Source organism: Mastacembelus armatus, chromosome 13, assembly GCF_900324485.2.
Source record: "Mastacembelus armatus chromosome 13, fMasArm1.2, whole genome shotgun sequence".
Lineage (NCBI taxonomy): Eukaryota > Metazoa > Chordata > Actinopteri > Synbranchiformes > Mastacembelidae > Mastacembelus > Mastacembelus armatus.
In genome coordinates, this window is record NC_046645.1 from 20,206,891 (window position 1) to 20,229,611 (window position 22,721).

General features: G+C 37.4%; 2 protein-coding genes across 2 annotated transcripts in view; both read left to right on the forward strand.

Annotated features, from left to right (window-relative positions):
* Window positions 1–7,322, forward strand: part of b3glcta (beta 3-glucosyltransferase a) — a 49,957-nt gene extending 42,635 nt beyond the window's left edge. Inside the window, exons 12-15 of the mRNA XM_026298859.1 lie at window positions 2,915–3,014; window positions 3,416–3,535; window positions 4,406–4,550; window positions 5,214–7,322. Of these exons, the coding sequence (XP_026154644.1) occupies window positions 2,915–3,014; window positions 3,416–3,535; window positions 4,406–4,550; window positions 5,214–5,381 (533 nt within the window). The 3' untranslated portion in view covers window positions 5,382–7,322. The remainder of the gene's footprint in view (window positions 1–2,914; window positions 3,015–3,415; window positions 3,536–4,405; window positions 4,551–5,213) is intronic.
* A 12,566-nt stretch (window positions 7,323–19,888) lies between these two features.
* frya (furry homolog a (Drosophila)) overlaps window positions 19,889–22,721 on the forward strand; it is a 47,953-nt gene continuing 45,120 nt past the window's right edge. Inside the window, exon 1 of the mRNA XM_026320570.2 lies at window positions 19,889–19,988. The gene's annotated coding sequence lies outside the window, so the exon portion shown is untranslated. The remainder of the gene's footprint in view (window positions 19,989–22,721) is intronic.

Consider the following 22,721-nt stretch of genomic DNA (forward strand, 5'->3'; position numbering starts at 1 on the left):
GTTAATGTTTAGTGGTGCTTAGTCTAGTGAACCTATTCTGAGAAAAAGGTTTATTAAACAGTCATCTGTTCAGTAATTGCGACAAGGCAGCATCAACATTGATCTTTCAGATTCTTTCTGTATACAACAGATATTGGGGTCCTGGCAAAGGCCATGTGCATCAGTTTACATACTGCTGAGCTGAAAGGCTGGCAGCTGGTTACGTCGTGACAACAAATTTGACTAGAAGATTTCTGGTTTCTCATTTGCATAAATCAACACGTTACCAGTAAAATGTCTTCCATCCATCCATCTATTATCAATACGCACTTGTTCCTAACCAGGGTCACAGGGATCAGCTGGAGCCTATCCCAGCTCTCTTTGAGTGAAAGGCAGGGGTCCACCCTGGACAGGTCACCAGTCCATCACAGGGCCACATAGAGACAAACAACCTCACACACTCACACTCACTCCTATGGGCAATTTAGAGTCACCAATCAACCTGACATACATGTTTTTGGACTGTGGGAGGAAACCAGAGTACCTGGAGAAAACCCACACATGCACAGGGAGAACATGCAGACTCCACACAGAAAGGTCCCTGATGGGTTGCGAACCCAGGACCTTCTTGCTGTGAGGCAACAGTACCAACCACTATTCCACAGAGCGCGTTGCTGTGTTTGTGAGGTCTCTCTTAGATAGGTCTTTTCTCATACTTTATGTAGGAGAGTGTCTCCTTTTTAGTTTTGCTTTCCACTGCATGCCAGTATTTTTTATGTTTGGGAGACAATTGTTGAGTGTTGGAACTTTGGCAGCCATCCACAGTCCATCATCAAGGCAGGTGGATTTGGTCTGGTCTGGTAAACAGCCAGATACTGAAGCTACTGTCAGTTTAGTAAATATGCATCATCTCAGACAAACAGAATTAATAATGCTATTTCCATCCTGGAGTGCATTCAGAACGTTGGATTTTTAAAATAGTTTGTCTCTAGATTAAATGGAGATTTTACATGTGATTGGCCAATGAATAAACAATGCCATGACAACAGAGAATAAAATAAGTGTTATATTGTATACTAAACAGACATGTGTAGCAGAGTCCCTTTAGGGACACAAAGCCACTGGCCACTACATTGAACAGATAGGTATGCATTGAAATGACATGATTTCAAATGAAAAACAAACAGTTTATCTGTCCCTTGATGCCATATACCCACAATAGTAAATCAGTTATCAGAATAAAATTGAGTTAAAATTCGTACATACATAATTCATTTCAATTTCTCTTGTTTACGTCTTTCTACTTCTTTCTCAAGGCCTCAAGGTTTATGCTAATGATGGCTGAGAGCAGCTGTGGAGTTTATCAACAGTCAACAGGCATCAGTATGCCAGGAATCTGTAGTCACCACACACTATTCTTTATTTTTTTATCTTCAGTTAACTAATAGCTCTATTGATTTAATAATTAATGTGTTAACTGGAGTTAAATATAAATATACAGCATGTGTATTCTGAAGAAAAAGTTCTTAATTTTACATTTCATTAAAATTTTATTTAATTTTCATCTTATCTTTCTGCTATAGTCTAGAATTATAAAATGTAAGGTTTAATAAAAAAAAAAGCAAACCTCTCTCACTTGAAAATGGAAAAATAAATTCTGCAGTCTGAGGTTAGAAATTTGAGCAAGTAAGGGGAAAGGTGATGCAAGAGCTTGAAATAGGAACGTGGTAAGAACTTTATTAAGTAAATATTAAATATTCAAACTATTCATGGTCAAGTGTGTGAGGCTACTGCATCTTTTTGGGTCCTTGAACATCACTCACTAACCTCCCCCAACAAAAAATGAGATTACCTTGATTTTCTGGAGATCTCTCTCTGAAAGTGGATTTTTTGGATTATTCCCTGTCAAAAGTTCAATGTGTCCTTTTCTATTCAGATACTAGTAAGAAGCACCTTGGGTACCTTATAAATAAAACAGTAGGGTCTCAGTATTCTTTGCGACGCTTACCACCAGGGAGTTCTGTCTCATCTCTCAGCCATGATGGTGTGCAGATATTGCTATTCTGATGGGTATATTTCTCTGGGTTTGTTGTATTTGCTGTGTACCACCATATCACCATTTTTGTTTTCAGGAAATGGCAGAACATGTTTGTTCTGTCTGGTGGTCATGTCAAAATTGCCAGAGTAACAGTTGGATCTCTGTGGCTCATCATGTCAAACATACCTTATTATTATGTCAGAAGGTAGACAACGGCTTTCTTTTTGTCCACAAAGCTGTAGAGGATACATCTTCACAGTAAAAAATCTAAAAAGAATTTTAGTTAGTGGTATACCATACAAATCTCTAAAAAAAATGACAGTCATTTTAAACAACAGCTGCTTGCATGTAAGGTCTTGTTTTATTGTCGGATGTGTTTACCATCAGCCATGTGTGCTTCTGTGTGCTAGACTATGAAATTAATGCTAAATATAAGTGAAAGTTGCAAATGCCAAAGAAGTGCATATTTATCATTATTATTAGTTTTGAATTTAATAGTTCTACTTTTTTTTCTTTTTTCTTTTTTTTTTGGTTACAGTTCAGTATTCCGGCTGAATTCGCAAAAGAGCCATTCAAGCTGAAAAATTAATGCCTTCACAGTACTGAATAGAGCCGCTAAACTATTGCCTTAAAATCAAGCCCTTATTAATATTGTACTCAATCTGAAATGTTGCTGTTTCTGTGATTAGTGACTGTTGATGAATGATTTTTTATTTTGCCTGTGTATGCATTTGTATCTATGCATGCATGTATGTGCATGTAAATACCTTATTATGCCAAGCGTGTTTGTCCTCCTGTAACAATATCATTTATCTTTGTAAACCAGAATAGAGCATGTGGTCAATATGTGATTAAGTTGCACTGGCCAGTTTATTGATAGCATGCCTATATTTGCAGGCCACTGCGGGAAAACATTTGCAATACTTCAAAGATTTCTAAGCAGCGCTGTGCCAAACACCAAGTGGCTCCTTATTGTGGACGATGACACACTTATCAGGTATATTTGATGATCTGGAATTAAAAGCATAGTGGGACACAGTGTTTCATGCTTTAAATGCCACAGTTTAATTTTTCTCAAGGTTTGACTGATGTTGATTCACAAATTTATAAACAGATTATGTTTCACAACCACAAAGAAGATTTGCAAGAGAGAAAAGAGTGGAATGAACTCATTTTTAGAAAATGAGTTCCAGAGGTATTACCACCCAGTTGAACATCTAAAAAGCTCAGTACATAAATTCAGATCCAGCTGGCTACACTTTATATCTGTCAGGTTTCCCCTTTACATGGAAGGCTGTGGATGTGTAATAGTGCCTGAGGGGGGGCAGTTATTTCAGCTTGTAAATGAACAATGGCCCGTGTGTATGATGGTGATGAGTTGATCTGTACTTTCTGCAGCATCCCCAGACTGCAAGTCTTGCTGAGCTGTTACGACCCTTCTGAACCTGTGTGTTTAGGGGAGAGGTATGGCTATGGTCTGAGCCAAGGTGGTTACAGCTACATCACAGGAGGTGGAGGGTAAGTTTCACAGCTCAGATGCTCAGGGAATACTGATGAAAGATACAGACACAGCAGATGAACTATAAAATGTGCAATGGAAAACCTGTAATTTAAGCGATAAATCGTTTCAGTTCAGTTAGAAAGTATGTTGCTCTCTTAAGGGACATTTTGGTTTGGAGGCAGCATTACAGCAAAGATACAAAAAATATGGAATAAACACAATTTAAATACTGAATAAATAACCACAGAATATAGACAGTCAGTTGATAGGACGGAGAGTCAAAGAATAATACTCTCTCTACAGTATCAAACAGTTGGTTACTGCAAGAAAATATAAAGGCCTCTTATTATGTGCAAGAGAAGTGGACAAGAAGCACAAGTTATATGTCAGCTGTCATTGCTGGAGGAAATCTACAGATAAATCTTGAGTTGTAAGTGAGCCATGTGAAAAACTATTTAGGGACATGTCACTCACTTTGACACCTTACAACATTGCAACTGCCAGTTTTCTCAGAAGTCACATCACCTAAAAACTGTTTTCAGTGGCAATGAGCATTTTTTTTTCTCTCTTCTCTGGCAGTGTAAGATTTATTTATTCACATGTAATTGCTTCTCTTTACAAAGACATGTCACATCATTGCTGTGCAGATCCAGTTCACAGAAAGATCACATCTCCCTCTTTATTTGGTTTGTAATTTGACTCCCTACTGTGCCACCCTCACCAAATGAATAAGCAAAAAGCACAATGAACAGTAAAATGATAACTGATATAAAAGATATCCATGTGCTTTCTGTTTTCTGGTTATGTGTAATCTTTACCTCTAAACTGATTCTAATTTGGCTGTGTTATGGATCTGACATGTCTGATGTCCATCTGTGTTGCTGCAGTATGGTGTTCAGCAGGGAGGCTGTGGTCCGACTTCTTAACAGTGGCTGCAAGTGTTACAGCAATGACGCACCGGATGACATGGTGCTGGGAATGTGCCTCAACGCTCTCGGACTTCCTGTCACACACAGTCCACTCTTCCACCAGGTTGTTTTCACATTATTGCAATGCATGCTTTGTGACTAGCTTGATACATGTGTAGCTATGCAAAGAAGCTAAAACCTTGTCTAAATAACTGATTACTCAACAGCTCTTTAGCTTTAGATATACAGTATATATGATCTCTTTGAAGAAATCTGACTTTTGCAGTTTATTCATTAAGAGGTTATACAGACTCTTCATCCAGAGACTTCTCTATAAATATCCAACAAATCTGCCCTTGTCTCTCCACTGACCCTAGTTGCTGCTGCTGTTCTCCACATTTATTTGTCCTGGTCTGTGAAGTGCAGACACTGAATGATCAGGAGAGATGTGCATGCATTTGGGCTACAAAGAGTGAGCAAGGTGTCCATCAAATGTAGTCTGTACATTCAAGCACAGTCCTGATAAATAAAATGACTAATGAGCAGAGATAAATGAAATTAGCTGGGTGAGTCCTTAATGCGGACACCATATTTTATGTGTATCACAGTATCAGAGTATCAGCTAGAAAAATAAACATGTAAGTACATCACTTGCTCTGTTTTCAGCATGCAGCATCTGAACGTAACTTTCTCTTTATTGTCTCACTCTTGCTCTCTGCAACTCCTGTACACAGTCTCTAGAGACTGCTTCCAAATATAAATTACTGTACTTAATCTTACCTTTCAGGCACGCCCAGAGGACTATGCCAGAGACTTTTTAGCTCACCAGGTGCCCATCTCTTTCCATAAACACTGGAACATCGATCCCATTGCTGTTTTCAACAAATGGCTTAAGGATGACTTGAGGGCAAACCCTTCAGATGGACTTAATAAGAGCACTAAGACAGAATTGTAATAATTTTAAGCGTGCGTGCGTGCGTGTGCGTGTGCGTGTGCGTGTGTGTGTGTGTGTGTGTGTTGGTCATGAATTATGGAGTCTTTCATAGATGTAAAAGTTTTTGTATTGTTGATGTTGAATTATTAAGAGGGACCATGCGAGCATATGTCCATGTCTTAATATGCTGGATGTTTTCAGAGACTGAATTGCATGTTAATGTCATTGTTGTTTTGGAAAAATGAATATAATTTATGTATATTTATGTAATGTAAACCCTATAGAAGGGCATATCCTCTTCTCTGGGAGATACTGTATCTTTCAAAAAGTAACAAATGCTGTACATTGTGCTCTATTTTGACATAAAATTATAAATAAATATTGAAGCTGTTAAAGGTTAATTGAGGCTAAAACTAGGATGGTAAAACTACAAAATGAACTCAGACTTGGTGAAGGTACAAGGCAGCATTAAAGCTGTATGAAGCACGCTGAAGGTTTGTAATTACTCCTAAAGTGTTCCAGCATGTAGTTCTAAAAGGGCCCTGCAGGCAGATTAACATTTTTACCTTTTAGTTTAAACTCATCTCAACATCCTCATTACAATTTTGGCCAATACCCTCTAATTCTCAAGTGTCACGTTGACCTCAAACTGACTGGCAAAAAAAAATTGTAAAACATTTCCTGATATTCAGGGGTATGAGGTAGAAATGGGTTTGTTCATCATCAATACAAATTTTTCATTTTACTTTATTTCTAACAAAATTGATTGTCTCATATAATTAATTCGCAGACTCAGTGCATTGCGGACCATTATTACAGGTCTTCGAAAGACCTTGAGCCTTATTTGAAATACTGTAAAACTTTCTTCTGGCTGCTTACCATCTTAAACATTGTATCTGAAGGTGTAATCCTTTATTCTCAAAAAACCTGGAAGCTTCTGCTGCATCATAATGATCACAAATGTAAAGAAAACGTTTGTATTATGAAAATGTGACATTAGTTAAAGTCATATAAATAAATATGCTCATTATTGTTATTCTGTGAAATGCACACATTTGTCAGAAACTGCTCCCATACTTGGATTTTGTCAGTGTAGTGGAGCTGAATTTACACTGTACTAATAGCACAGCTGGGTGGCTCAAGTTCATGAAAAGTCTTTTGGCCTCAGGCATTTGAAGCAGTGCAATAAATCAAGTAGACACACCTATGAATGGTAACCTATTTGCATGAAACAAGTCTAATTCCTAGTGGGACTCACCCACACGTGGGGTGATGTGAGGTGGTAAGAGAATATAGGTCCATGTATCATCATTGCTTTGCCAGTGTTTTTAACATGTCAGCAGCAACATCCCAGTCAGGTTGGCCTTTGTCTGGTCCCAAAATTTATTCTTTAACCATTGTCCAAAACAGTAGTAGGAAGATAAATCTGTAGCTCTTTCCTCCAAAAATCCGCTATATACTGTTCAGCTAAGATTTTGACTTGTTGCCAGAAATTTAGAAATATTTGATTATGCAAGTACTACAATCCTTTAGAGGAAGTGTCACCATATTCAAAATAGTATTTTTATTTTTCACATTTTCAAATGAAAAAAAGACTGCTTAATGTTTTCTGTGGATTTTCTAGTCTAAATGCTATGTCAAATCCTGTTGACAATGGCAGGTATAACATTTTAAAGGAAAATACTGAATGCTTTATTTTTTATTTTGTTGGCATGAATATATGAAATTGTGCTTTGAACTTTTCCTCTGCAAAGAAATTCCAGTTTTTGTATAGGAACTGATGTGACTTCAGTGTCCTCAGCAGTAAGAGCTCTAACCTTGTCTCCAAACCTTCTATATAACATCAGCCGCTCTGAACATGACTTTGATGATCATTTAAGTCACTGAAGGGATTTTGCATCATGTGCTTCAAAACACATCACATATGTCTGTTACCTACTTCCAGTTATTTGAATAATAATGTTCCTGAAATGTTTCTTTTTTTAATTTCTTTTTTCCTTATTTTCAACAAATATATGTAATTAGTTTAGTTGGTGTATTATTTATGTGTATTATTATGTAGTATTTGTTCATGATAAAAGACAATTGAAATAAGGACAAGAACCATCTTAGTTTGAATCATTCTCATGCTTGTGCCATTTCTAAAATGGAGATTTACTACAATTGCAAAAATCTTTACATGAAGTATTTCAGATTTACTTCGAGATGTCTGCCTAATAACATAGAGGTAGTTTTTTCCATTAAATTCACTGGAAGTTTACATAGAAAAAGAGCTTATTTCTCGAAGTTCAGTGTTCTGGATTGGAGTTGCTTTTTACCAAAACTATATTCCCTGTAAAAATCTGTGGACATGTATTTTTAGATGGATGAACCAGCCTTTTAAAATTGTAACAGATTAAGGTGGCAGCAGTAGCAAAAAGATGATAGTGTACACACTTCCTTTTTGCTCTATTCCTCACTTTGAAACCTCTTGAAACGGTATACTAGATTAAAAATCAACTGTACAGAAAGTCTGTGTTGTAATCATGTAGCAGTATCGTGGTAAGTAAAGATTTGGGTTCATATGGCAAATTATTATTCATAAAGCTTTGTTTGAATAAAAGTTTGTGTGAGCCCTGGAGAGCTCCAGCTCAAGAACCATTGGAGGGTTTTGGATTTTCAGCTGGGACTGTTTGAACATGAATGCGCTTTCCTCAGAGGATTTACTGTGCCCAGCAGGGCCTCCAAAATGGAGCGGATGAGAAGTGCTGCAGTGCTGCAGACAGTGCCATTTCAAATCTCTGTCACAATGGACTCTGCTAAGGCTTTTATCATCACTATCTTTTCTCACTTGTTGCCAATCTGTTTTCCATCCCTTTAGGGGAACAACATTGACATCAAAGATCTCCATAGTAAAAACAATTACAAGATTTAAGCTACAGAAACTTTTCCCTGCAATCACAAGGTATTTTATTAGCTTAATATGAATTTTGGTAAACCTGTGCAACGTAATGTTCCTATTTCTGCTGTAGCAGGTGTACCCATGCTGGCAGAGTATGGTCCTGAATAACAGTTAGTGGTTTGTTGGGCAGGCCACCACTTGGTCTAGTGTAAAACAGGGGCGGGTCTACACGGGGGCAGGGGAGGCAGATCCCAACCATTTTTGACATTTTGTGACATCAGTGAAAGAATCTCTTGCAAATTTGAAAGGCAGAAATGGAAGCACAGTTTTTTGTTGTTTTGTTTGAAGTAATTTCCAAGGGTTTTATTTTAAGGTTTGCTCACCTTAAGACCATTGCCTTTGATACTCCTATATTTTTGCTATGCACAAAGACATTTGCCAGTGTTACAAGTCACATATATAACATTGCATGTGTCTAAAATCTTGTTTTAAATGGTACATGTTTTTTGATGCCACCCAATAAAATTAGGCTGCACTGATTTTGAACATTATGTTTTCAACATGTGTTCCTCCAGGAGCCATCTCTTTGAATGTCTATTAGGAATAAGAAGATTATAAAAATGAATGTTGGCAAGTTTGCTGAACAAATTATTTTCATGTATGTGTATAAATCAGCTTCTCCCTGCAAAGGTAATATAATTGTGCCTGTGCAATTTAGCCTCACACAAAAACAAAACTCTGTGAAATTACGACACTGAACCTGAGAGAGGTCTCTTTAAAAAGGCAGACTGGATAATATAGAAAGTATTAAACTTGTGCAGATGTGCTGTAAAATGGACAGGCTGCAGTTAAAACCAGGCCAAGGACAAGTGCTGAAAGTCAAAATGCTAGTGGCTCTAGAACAATCAGTTATGCAAGATTGGTTTTATAGCTGGTTCAATAATAAAACAAATAGTTTGCTGTCATAATGTCAGGCTACTGATAGCGATTAAAATATTTCTGAATACTTACCCTCCAGCAGGTTCTTATTTCAAGGGAAGATTTGATTAGATCCAATAAATTTTATTGCCCTCGCAGGGAAATTTGTCTTGGACATCGAAGTGACATCAACAGGGCCACAAAGTCGAAGGGAGCCTTAAATATCAGTGCAGGAGAAAAACACAATACATAATACAAAAATTACAATATATGACATACACTATGGAAGAAACTCTTGTCCAATTGCCATAAATAAATAATAGCAAGGAACGGACAGGAGGGAGAGGCAGTGTGTGCTTGTTCAAGGGAGACTATCATTCTCTGTTAATCACTTTTATTGGCATGGACACAGCAGACTTCTTGTATCTGTTCAGGCTGCAGTATAGGACACTGTTTCATCTGCCTGAGTTGGAGAGATGGTATTAGCTATCCAAGACATGAGTGGAGTCAACTCATATATACAGTATATTTACACTACACTATACTGGATAGAGTTTTGGTATGATTTTAAGTTGTTTTAAGTCATTGTACTGTTTGACCTGAATGTAATTGAAGGTTTTTCCAGTGTTTCTATGGCCTGATGTGCTAAAATGTTATTTGTTGGTTCCCTTCAGTAGTAGTACTTCAGTTGTACATTGATGGCATTGCAGGCCGAATTTTAATGGCTGCTCTGTAGCTGCAGAACATTAGAGTGTGTTGGTTGTCTTAGTAGCACTCAAGAAGTACTCCCACGATTTAGTATTGCACTTAAAGGTTGGGTCAACATGCAACAGAAAGATTTTTTTTTAAAAAAACATTAAAAATCAGAGCTGCTGAGGCTGAGATATCTTTACTTTTTCTCCCTTATATGAGTCATTATAAACATCTTACCTTTCAACTCAATATTCATTGCACCTTCACTTCACTTATTTACTTGTTTTTCAGATTTCATGCCTGAAGTTTATAATGCAGGTTTCCTGATAAATGTTTTTAGTATCACGCCTAATTCAAAGAAATCACGTGACACTATGAAGCTCCCACCAGAACCACAAAAAATATTAAAAAGTGATCAGTTATTCTTTATGACATTTAAATTGATCTTGAAACAATGTTTTTTCTGAGAGGAAATTATCATCACACTCCTATCAGACATGTACACTATGCACTGAATGTAAACATGATGCTTTAATTGATGTGGAGGTGTGTAATGGTGTTGTTTTTTTAGTTGGTTTTGTTTAGTTTAGTTTTTTTTATACATTAGTGTAAAAAACTAATGAGCGGGGTAAGAGGATGGTAGCAACTCTGTTATTAGTCATAGGTTTAGGAAATGTATTAACTTTAACAAGCATAATGTGTTAAGCGAGAGAGGAGTGGGAGAATTTGATTATTTAATGTTTCATGTCCAGGTCCTGAAATTGTCTGAGCTGCATTTATATGGGTGCGACACTGCTCCAAGTTTAGTGAAGAGTTTTAAGATTTTAAGATTTTATTGCCTTAATAGTACAATCATACCTATATAACATGTGATTGTGTCTATACAAGACTATATTTTTAACATGCATTTGTTACATTGATGTGCACAGCACAGCCACTGTAGGAAAATTAATACAGTATATGGTGCAGGCACAGTGTAGCTCTATGAGTTCATTAATACTTTATTAATGCCTGTGGGTTCTTTTTGTCCTCAGAATTTGGAGCAGTGGGCAGCCACACAACTGGGAAGCAACTCCAATTCTGAGGCCACTGTCCTTGACCGAGTCATATTATGTTCAGGATGTGTGTGTGTGTCAGACTGGTCTGGTTTCAAACAGTGCAAGTGGGGAATTTACAATTATAATGATGGGGAACACAGGCATTCAATAACAAGGATGTAAAGAGCACATGTGCAGCGACATTTACAGTTGCCTTAAACTGTACAATCACAACTTGGTCCTGTCAGAATTCCTCCCACACGTTAACCCTCATTTATCTTTGGGACAGAACAGAGAAAAATGGCTGCCTTTCGTCTCTATATGAAACGCAATTATTTTGAGAAGTGTGGGGACGTTGGAGCGGCATAAGCTCCATAAGTCACAGCTATTGACTTTGACATGAGAACAAAAGTCTAGAAATACTGCACTAGTTAATTTATTATCTTTGGATTTAAACATGGGAGGTAGCATTTGAAATTTCTTCCTCAAAGGATTTCATTAGCCAGGGTGTAAAATGGTGTAAAATGAACCAAAGTCCTCTTTTAATCACTAGTGTAGTGTACTTCCAACTACACTGTGTCATCCACATGTACATGGTGTCATTAAAGGAATATGATCTGCACCAATAATAGTACCCAGAACAAACTGGAATAAGATTTTTTCAAAGATTTCATAGGTCAACTATCAACTAATTATTTAAAAATGCACAATAAAATATGAATGATTTCTATTGGAGTAAAATAGAATAGTACACAATTATGATTTGTGAAGATTTGTGTGTGTGTTTGAAGTGAAAGTGTTAGACAAGATGAGTAACAATACCTTGACCTGTAGTCCTTTAGTCAGAGTAATGTGGAAGAGAAGAGAGTAGTTTTGAAACAAGGTGCCACATGCATTTTAATGAAGAACAGAATGTAAGTACCCAGGAAGAATGCCAAATGTAAAATCTAAAAAACAATAAACTGCTAATTGTGTTTGGCTCTAACTGTCAACTTATTACAAGTTTGTTGTTGGTATTGGCTGCTAGCTCTTTGTATTTCTTGTGCATATTGACTTTTCACAAGGCATGCTGGGCAATACTCTTAAAGCAGTTGTTAATTTGTGAATCTGCACAGTGATAATGGCACCATACAGAGAAAGTACATACTCCATCCCATGACTGCTCCCTCTCCCATGCTCTATGTTGACAACTGTTGGCAAATATCAAGCAGTATGGTAGCTACTAGTTTTTTTCATGCATGCTTGACCTGCTCATTTGAGAGTGAATGTCCAGAACCCACCTGACTGATGGTCTGATCTTATCAAATGTGACAGTTGTATGTACATTGGAGTATTTCAGTTTATATGAGAATACTCACATTGTTTTAGTGCCCCTTTTATATTTTTTATTTTCTTCTCAGCAGAATTTGAGTATGTGAACATAGTAATAACCAGGTCTCAAGGTAGTGATAATTGTGGTTGGACCCATAACTCCTGACTGGACCAACTTGTCAACAGAATATCATGTGTAGCTACTTACTCGCACCCAATGTTTGAAGCCAAAAAACTTTCATTAACTTGCTACAATTTATAGTCACAACAGGATGCTGGTCAGTGTACCAGAGTACCAAATTGCTGTTTTGCTGGCCCTTTTCTGTTTTTTGGGGTTTTTTTGTTTTTTTTAATTGGGTGATGTAAGGCTTTTCAGCATTTTTATGTCTGGACTGATCACAGTCTCGCTCTCATACTAATGAATTGTATGAGTCGATGACAGAAACAAGTGGTTAAACTTGTTTGGAGTGAAAACATTATTTCCCTTGAGTGTTTGCATCTTCACTTTCACCGTATGATGAATGTGGAAGAATAATTACGGTGAATCCTCAAGTGTGTTTGAAATTTTAATCAGTGCAATGAAACTGTCAGTAGTTGCTGTCGACGTGACTGTAGTATAATTCCTCCACAGACACACTGCTAACACGGTAGCAGAAAAACACACATGACAGACACATACACACTTAAATTTTATGTCCCTTGTCAGTGCTGAAATAACTCAGGATGCCAAGGAAGGAATAAAGTTATTCTGTCAGCCACATAAATTTACTTATATCACTCCAGTATTTCTACAGTAATGTGCCAAATGGTCATTAATATACCTTATCTTTGTAGATTTTTTTATCATTTCTGGCAGCTTCAGATATGCAAAGTGAAAGAATGTCTTTTTTGCCCAAGTGCAGACAATACACTGGACCTTGTTTATATCCAGGCTGTTGCTGCTCATGTGTGAGTGCAGTCTTACCCTTAACACCATGTGGTGTTTCCGCATTAATCCTGTTCAGTTTTAGTTTAAAGTCTTTAATGTTGGTCTGCTCATTTTGGACCTCCTTGTTGTTGTGAGCTCCATCTTTAAAGGCAGTTCTATGGTGAACGTTCCCTGACAGTCCATGATCAACAACATTTCAGTTTCCTGAATGTATGTCATATATAGAGTATGTGTGGAAATGACAATAAACCTGATCCTTGGATTGCTCTGGCCTCATGCCAGTCAAGCCTCATGCAGATTCATACAGCAGGAATCAAGCCAGAGTGCATAACCTTTCAATAGATTCATAGCTTATAAAGAAGGAAGAGTATAATCAAGTATGACATTTAAAGTGGAATGAAGCTCTGTTGTTTCATTTGTCCTGTCTACTCAGGGACTTTTAGAGGACCCAGTGACAGACTGTTTCTACTTTTGTTTTGTGTATTATAGGTTTTTTCAGCAGTGGAGGATTCCAGGTACTTTGAAATACAGTTTTTTTAAACAGCACTAGGATTCTGCAGGCATGCTGGCAGATGTGGGATGCTACTTAAGCAGAGCTGTGCTCTGAGTAACCTAAATGCTAATAAGGTCACGATGACAATGCTAACTTGCATTTTAAGCAGGTATAATATTAACCATGTTTATATTTTAGTTTGTAGTGGTAGCAAGCAAACTATTATTACTACTATTATGATAATACAACTTATTATTATTAGGACTAAACAGAGTACTCTTAAGCCTTATGGGAATGCCATTCCATTTTTAGGTATTTTGTAAACCAAAGTACTGGACAAATTTGAATTTTAACCTGATTATGATGCAATATGAAAAGTCAAACATTCATCCTGAATATCAGTACAAAAATGCTGGTGACAGTTGAGGAAAAGGCAATAGAGGAATAGAGTTATTACAGTTTATCCTCTGGGCACCATGGATTTCTGTACCAAATTTCATGGCAGTCTTTTGCAAAAATTGTTGAGCTATTTCAGCGATGAACCAACCATAGACCAGCAATGTGGCTCAGAGACCCATGCCATCAGCATGGCTTAAAATCTTACATTTACACTTTCCAACCTATTCACAGAGAGAGGCAAACAAAGTTCAGACACCACTGAGCATTTCCTTATTCTTCTCAACCAGACAGGACTGCTCTGCCAGTAATGGCTTTAATTGTATTGACATGACCTCTGGTCTGAAAGGCCTCTTGATCTGTTGAGTGTTTACTTATTAAAAACATCACAGATGTCTTTAGCAATGCATTTTATGCTTTTAATATTGCTGAGTTTTGTTTAGTATTCTGAAATAGAATTGCATATCATGTTCATGAATAATAGCCACATTATAAGCAGTATACGACCACTAAGAATATATTGTCTGTGATATAATGTCATTTGTTTGAATTAACTTCCCTGCAAATGTACTGTGTGTGGGTGAATGTGTCTCTTAATAATATTAGTTTGCATTTATCTTGGCATCTGTTAGATATTTATAGTCACTGATGGAGGATTTGATTAAAGTTGTCCAATCCTGTTATGTGAGGCAAATTTGTATAAAACACAAAAGACTGATACATACTCCTGCAGTTAATGATTTGATAGCACTGCCCTTCATCCTTTAGATCTGTACTTACTTATCAAATTAGGAGATGACTGGAGGACAAATTCCATAAAAACACGAGAGAGCACTTTACTAATGGAAAAATGCATGGATATTGAGACAGATGTTTGGGCTCTACTAGCAGTCTGTCACTCAGTGGAATGACAAGTAGATTTTATTTTTTCATAAAATGAGAGGCCTCTGTGTAGAATATTATGACAGTACAGTATTTAATATCAATGTATCACTTTTGGTTTTTTATTTATGTCTACAATGTTTTTCCAGCTGATATCTATATATATCTAACTCTCTATCTCTGATAGAGAGGTAGATAGATAGGTGTGTGTGTGTGTGTGTGTGTGTGTGTGTGTGTGTGTGTGTGTGTGTGTGTGTGTGTGTGTGTGTGTGTGCATCCAGACACATTTGGACACCTGCAGCTTCAGTATCTCAGTCACTGTCAGTTATGTCATACCCCAGAATAACCTCTGTTCAAAAGTGATTTGGTGGGCCCATCTGCACATCCTGTTTTATCTTGTAATTTTAGTGGTATTTCTTATAGCAGCCTTATAACTTGAAGCTATGTCTCATCCTATGGTGTGTCATATTTCCAGAGAAGCAGATTGTTGATAAAATCAAAGATAAACAACCAGCCTTTCTGTGTGCTTTTGTGCCAGACTCAGGCCTACTATCCCTCCTGAGGGAGATTAGCAGGTAGAGGACAGATTGAAACCAGACAAAGGGTGGATGATGAATTGGAGCATCAGTTTCAGGAAAATTATGCACAGTACTCACCTCTGCTTTCCAATAGAGTCCTAACAGTGAGACTGATGCTTTTCAGACAGTGCACAGATGTTCCAGGGCTTTCCAACTTTAATGTCCATCTATTCTCACAATAAACCCATATTCATTTAGTATAATTCAATTCATTTCCACTGCCTTACATGCAGCGCAGACAATAAGAATTACAGAGCCATCATAATAACAACCCAAACATCAAGGTCAAAAAGAGAGCAGATGCAATAACTGCACACTGTTCAAGTTAAGCCAGAATTGGACACAGAGATGTAAAGGTCATCATTTTATTAGCACAGTGATATGAGCCCCACAGCAATGATGAGACAACACTCAATCATTTTTAAAGTTTGTAATAAACCAAAGCTCAGGATAAGTTCATACAAAACCGACCAGGCTGATTTATTTTTACAGTGTGTATAATCACTCACCCCAGTACCAGTGCACTAGCAGTTTGATAAGCCTGTCTAATACATTTCTAATAATAAAGTGTCAAATGTGGAAAACATGTTAATTGAATAGATCCATCATATATTTACAATTATGAATTTAATGTATTTAATGGATCTCTGGACAACTACATTACAAAACAAAGGAATGCTGATACACTCTGAACTTCTGCACCACTTGAAAGCTAATAACTGGGGAGTGTAGAACTACAAGTTCCTTTTCAAGGCCACATATTTGTGTCTAAATTGCTGAGCAAAGTGCATTCAAACGAGACAGGTGTGATTCCACTGTTGTCTTGACCAGCAAGTGGCCATAGGTTTGTTGCTAAACCTAAAGTGGAAAGAAAAATCCATTAACAGCCTCTTAGCTGTGCAGGGCATTGGGGCTGCAGTGTGTCGTGCACAGTGTGCCAAGTGGCAAGCTGTGCATAAAAGGAAATCATTTCTGTGGCTGAAGCTGCCAGCTCCTAATTCACACTTAAGTCAATTGTAACTGGTTTATCTGAATAATATGATGCTTCACTGTGCTTTAACTTCATATCATCCTCTGATCCCCTTGGACCCTTCTATTGTTAATGAAGCCCTAAAGGGAATTTGTCTCTTGTCTGTTCATGTAAATGACACTGCGTTAATGTGGAGATTAATTTTAAGTGGTTGGGGTTAATATGTATTATCTATTTACTATTTTACTATTTGCATGGATAAAACATGTGTTTTAGAGGCCAAGGTCAAAAACTGTGCCTGCATAGAATCCCATCCCTGCTAAGTGAGTCCATGACCGCTTGTCAGCTGACAGAAAATATCATCAAAAAGTAAAATTCAAATTATGTCAACAAAGGCTGTATGGCCTCGCTCATGACTTTGGTATCCTCTGGCATAAAGCAATCAGAGGTCAGGTTAGTAATCACATACATGAATACATGAATTCTGGATATAAACTGTTAGTTCTTGCTGCCATGTGCTCCAACTGGCTTGCCAAATGAGACTTTGGAGACAGTTCAAAATTCAGTAATTGAATATTGCTTGAATATGCGTCTGTTAAGTTGTTGTTATAAAGACATCAGACATCAGGTGGCATTTTATATCTCCCCAGGTCATGTATGCAAATCTTACAGGATTTTATACACTTTCCATCTGTCATAAAACCGTTAGTCACATCAACCGGCTGTTTGTCAGAGTTAAAACTAGAAGTTGCAGTTCTTGCTTAGTCTTTGTACATATCTGCTTCTCACCTCGTTTCTTATTTTCCTCCTCTCTAGTAACAGCAATTAGCCTACCTGCTGTTGTCAAGCTTGTCTCCAAGAAGCCAATAATCATGCCAAGGTTTTAGTCAACTCAAATTATTTGAGTAATGTTAATGATAGTTTTCCGTCACTCTTGATAATAGTTCATAATATGAAGTTAAGTTTTGTGCAGCTTTATTGGTTGAATTTAGATGTCCTTTAATTAAAGACAGACCTGACATACTGTATCACCCATCTATTACAGGACTTTAGCACCAAAACATCACAATGTGTCCCTATTTTAATACCTGCCAGAGCTTGGTGAAGCTGCATTGTTCATCTGTGGCCTCATCAATATTGTCTGTGGAATTGTGCTGCACAGTCTAATCCATGCTGTCAAAGCATCCCTGCAGGGCATGTAGGCTTTGATCCACACTCTTAACCTGCCACTTCACTGCCCTCTCCCACTGCAGCCAGCCTCTGTGGGGGACTGAATGCTTGTGCTATAACTCAAAGGTTTCAAAGACAGACCCATATCCTCCATTAAAAGAGCCAAACCATGAATCAAGGGTCATCATGCCCTGGATTATCAGCTGTGGGGTAGATTCCACGCTGAAACTTTTATATTATAGCAAGAAATCCTCTGATATGGAGTTGCTGCAGGAGTTTGAACAGTCACAAAATAACCTTGAAAAACGACAAGACAGCATTAAACCTACGGCCCCCGAGTGCAAAGTGAAGCACAACTTACTTTGAAGAAGATGTAGCTAATGTGATTTTATGCATGTCTGTGTGGATCATGGCTTTCACCAAAGGTTTTTGGAATGTCTTTGTAATTGGTTTGCAGACTTTCAGCTGAGCTGAAAACTACCTGCATGTGCATTGGCATCAAAGTGCTGCACTGTGACAATCATCCACATCTTCCTTTGACCTGCATTTTAACTGTTCCTAGAAGAAATCAGAAAGGTCAGAGCTGTGGTGCAACTCAGTTAGGCAACTGCTTTGAATTCAGTCTTTCTTTTGTGTTATGGCACTGATGTGCAATTTTCTTTAGTGAGTAGGCTAACAGAATTGTCACCACAGCCACAATGGTATGCTGCAGCCAAGAACACCTGGCTCTCTTTAGAAAAAACGCACAGGAAAACATTTTTCAAAGCTTAATTATATATTTGATTATAGTGCATTCATGATACTTTTCATTCCAATTCGAACACATGCTGTTTTTTTGTTTTCAGAACACTATACACACTACTACACACTTGTCTGTTTATTTTGAATGATTCAAAAATATGTTTTTTATATTTCGCCTTGAAGTGCAACCGGTGCTCTATAAGTCACCAGCACTGCAGAGCTGTCATTGTGATAAGTCCTGGTGTGTGTGTGTACAGTTGACAAAGCAATTTTGTTGTTCTGGTCTGGACAGACCTCTTGGGCATACTATCATCTTGAATCAGTAACATGCCCTCCCTGAGTGCTAAAACAGTGACGTCTGAGAGGTTGATGGCCAGCCATTGAACTCTGTCCATTCTTGTCAGGGTATCTGCTCTCATCGTCAACAGCAGTGTCTCTCAGTTGCTTTACGTTCACACATTGCACAGATCTTATTAAAAAAGCAACAAGAACATTTGACACATCTATTAAAGACAAGAGAGAGTTTTGTTAGTTCTGTTCTCACAAGAAATGTGGGAGACTGAAGCTCCATCATAAACTAAAGAAAACAACAATCCTTGTCAAACACTTACATTGTCTTTTCATCTCTTTGAAAATCATTCTCTTATGTTTCAAGCTTTTTCTTTTACAAATGCACGTCACTGTGGCTGCTTTTCATCATGTCTTCTTCAGAGATACTCCGATCATGTTCTTTGACGCCATCTGCTGGATTCTCCTCTAATTAATTTCACAGAAAGCTCAAAGAAGCAGCTCCACTCACTGTACACATCAGTACAACACACATCCTCCTGTATTTGTGTTTATTTATTGCAGGTAAAAGGTAACTACTGATTTGACCTTCACTTATTAAATAAATGTGTTCAAGGTAAAAAAGAGAAAAAAAAGTATGAAGTTGAAAAGGTAGATCAAGGTTTCTAATATGGCCAAAAACTCAGTGTACACCAGTTCCTTCGAAGCATTTTGTTAAATGCATTTTAACAAATATAAATGAACAGTTTAATGAATTTTGCAGGTGAAATTGCATATGAATTCACTGTTTTTATTAGAGTATTAGAGTATTATTTGAGTAGGATTTTGGACTACATAGTCTATTCACATTTTTTTAGAAATTCTTATTTGAATTCATAACCAGTACAGATTAAAAACACTAATTAGCCTGCGTAGTGTCTTTCTGATGGTGAGTGTTTTTCTATCATTGTATTATCTACTAAGTTTATTAGCCTATGTGTGAATTTGTTGTAAGACGTCATATTAAACTGTATTAATCTGTGGCACGTATTGTGTAGGCTGCCCTGTATGGCTAACAGGGCAGCAGATGCGTTTCAAAGCGGCTGACATGGCCCTCAGCCAGGCCATCATGCAGAGACAGAAGAAAGACGATGCTTTGCATGTTTTTCCATTATTCAGGAGGGAATGAGCTGGGTGGCAGCTGGGGGCGGAGTCTGGTTCTGCCTAGCTGATGGAGGAAGACCGAGAGAGGGGGTGCGTCTGAGAGAGAGGAGCGCCTGGAGGAAAACTCAGCCTTAAACTTGGACTCATTTCTCAAGTGGAGATGGAGTAAGGAAAACCAACGCAAGTGCTGCAGTCCAAGGTATTTATCATCTTTTCAAATGCTGACAAGCCTCTGGAGGTTTCTGCTGTTTTTGCACTTCATCTTTCGGTGCAGTAACTGCGCTGATGCTTGTAAGCCTGTTAGTTTAACTTAATGTTTCTTTTTCTTTCTACTTTAACGCTAACATGAGGCCTATCATAACCTTGGAATGAAAGTCATGTCATTATGTTTGCTCTATATTTACCATTTAATGGTAAAGTCGCGTTCTGAGGGTTTGTAAATAAAATTAAGATCTGTTAGTTACAATAATCCGTCTTTATTGGATTACCGACATTCTAGAGAACAGTCGCCAAATTTTGTTTTGCAATTTTTTTCTAAAAGAAAAGGCAACTTTAAGTTCCAAAGTCAATTTGTGTGACCTGCTGTCTAAAAATGAAAGTTACCTTAAATTGATCTTTAAGCAAACAGTGTAGTACTTGTAATAATAAAACATGTTAACATGTTAAAGCAAGTCTCTGAAGGCTGAAGGCTGGAAATATAATGACCTGTAGAGGGCGTTGTGTCGCGTTGGGGAAACTCCAAATAAACAAAAATGATGTAGTGAATATTTATTATATTTATAATATTTAATATTAGTCAAGTTGCTTCCTTATGGTCTATAAATGGTGCTAATTTACCCTAAATACTCCTGATCTGATTGGTTTATCAGTGAAGTTCATATGAATTTTTTATTTTGCAACCTTTATGAAGACATAAAATGGACAAATTAAATTACTGCCCTGGAGACAATCATAATCAAACAAGGTGTACATAGTCTCTCACAGTTCTGATAGCATGGGACATCCAGTATTGACTCCTTTCTATCCCAAATATTGCTACTTGGCATTTAATAAATCTTATTTTGTATGAGCACTGGTATACCTTGCTTATATTGGTCAGCCAGTCAGAATTAAGTCTGTTTGTTCCAGCATCAGCTGAATGTTGGAGTGTCAGTTTTACGTAAAGCCATTCTTAGTCTATGACTTGTAGATTTCTCCAGACCAATAGAAGCAATTTGTTTGTGCAGAAGATTTGAACTGACTTGACATTATTATCACTCCTATCTCACGTACAAAAACCTGTCGAATTTGCTTCAGAAATATTATCATTGCTACTGTAAATGGGCTACAGATATTTATAATACTGTGAATTGAGAAAGATAATTTAAAATTAGAATTCTGTAAGACATGATTCAAGTATTTTTTTACTTTAAGGGTAATCAGTAAAAGCACAGAGCTACTCATGCCATAAAAAGTTACTAAAAGTACATTTTTGATGTCAGTTTCAAATTGAACCATCTTCAAGAGGGGAGGGCACTAGGATTACTGAGACATCTTCAGCAGACGAGTGCTTTTAAAGATTTTTATCCTTCCCTCATGAGAGACTGTTCATGCCTGTAGGCAGTGGATATAATGAAGCTTTTAACAACTTGACTTGGCATGGCTTTCTTTTTTGGGTATTTATAATCCAATCTGAGTCGCCCAGATAAACTGCTGGGTTATTCACGTAGCAAAAAAGACTGGATAATGAACATGTATTTTTGCGTTAGTATGCTGGGCAAAAACTGTCATCAGTAAGCGGGTTTTAACCAAAAGTGAGCCAAATCTATCGATGTACAATGCATAAGTACATAGCCGCTTCACTGTAACTGGATCTGTTCGTCTCACCTGGACTTTTTTGGAAGGCCACAGTCCACAGTAGCTGCATGTGTTCACAATAAAGCCCCTCCCTCATCAAGTTGATAATAGGTAGGCCGATCAGGGAACAGGTGCAGTTTTTGGACTTGTTTGAACTTGAATGGCCCTTTTGTGCTTTGACCCAACTGCCCAAGGGCAGTGTGGAGAATAGGTGACCTGTTGGATAATTGCTCACAATGGAGGCAGGCTTTTTGTCTGTTTTTGCCTTTTATGTGAAGGTATAGTCTATGTGAAGGTATAGTCTATGTAAACTGTAGTGATGATTGAATCAAATCAATCAGGATGTATGACCAAGAAACGCTGTAAAAGGTCGACAGCCTTGATCCTGTGTGATACTAAGTAGTCATTATACAATGTCATTCTACTTAGCATTCAAGAGATTTGTAAATGTTTAAACTGCCTGCTGAACACTTGTTTTGCTTTGCTTGAGAAAACAGGCCAGAGACATGCATTTGAGTGGCACATGCCCACATATATATATATATATATATCACTTTAATTTAAATAGATTACGCAACGGTCATCTTTATCCAGCATCAGGTCCAGTGGTGTGTGTTTACCTACTTGTTGCGTGAGTGTACTATTCAAGAGTCCATGAGCATAGCTGGAGTCAACCTTCAGCTGGTTTGTGCTAACATTAGGGCCTGATATTTATCAATTATTAATCATGTTCCACTCGGCCTGTGCAAATCTAAATGTGTCTCACCATGGAAACAGCCTTCTGTCTGCGCCGGAGGGTGTTAGTTTCAACAGGCCCTGCCGACCCCAACCTCAATGTTCAGTCCAGGCAGTCCGGCTTTACATTCTCATACAATGCAATGAAAAAAAGCCATAACGGCTTGACAGTTTGTAGTGTAATTATTTAAGATTTGTGTGTATTTTTTCATGTAATTATTGATATGCAGTAATTATTACATTATAATTTGACAACATATTTAACATAGCTCAAACAATTCACACTTAGAAAGCAAGTCAGAACATTCTGCAAGTTGAGTTGTTGTTTATTGTTGTGTATGTTTTGTCAAAGTAACTAGGA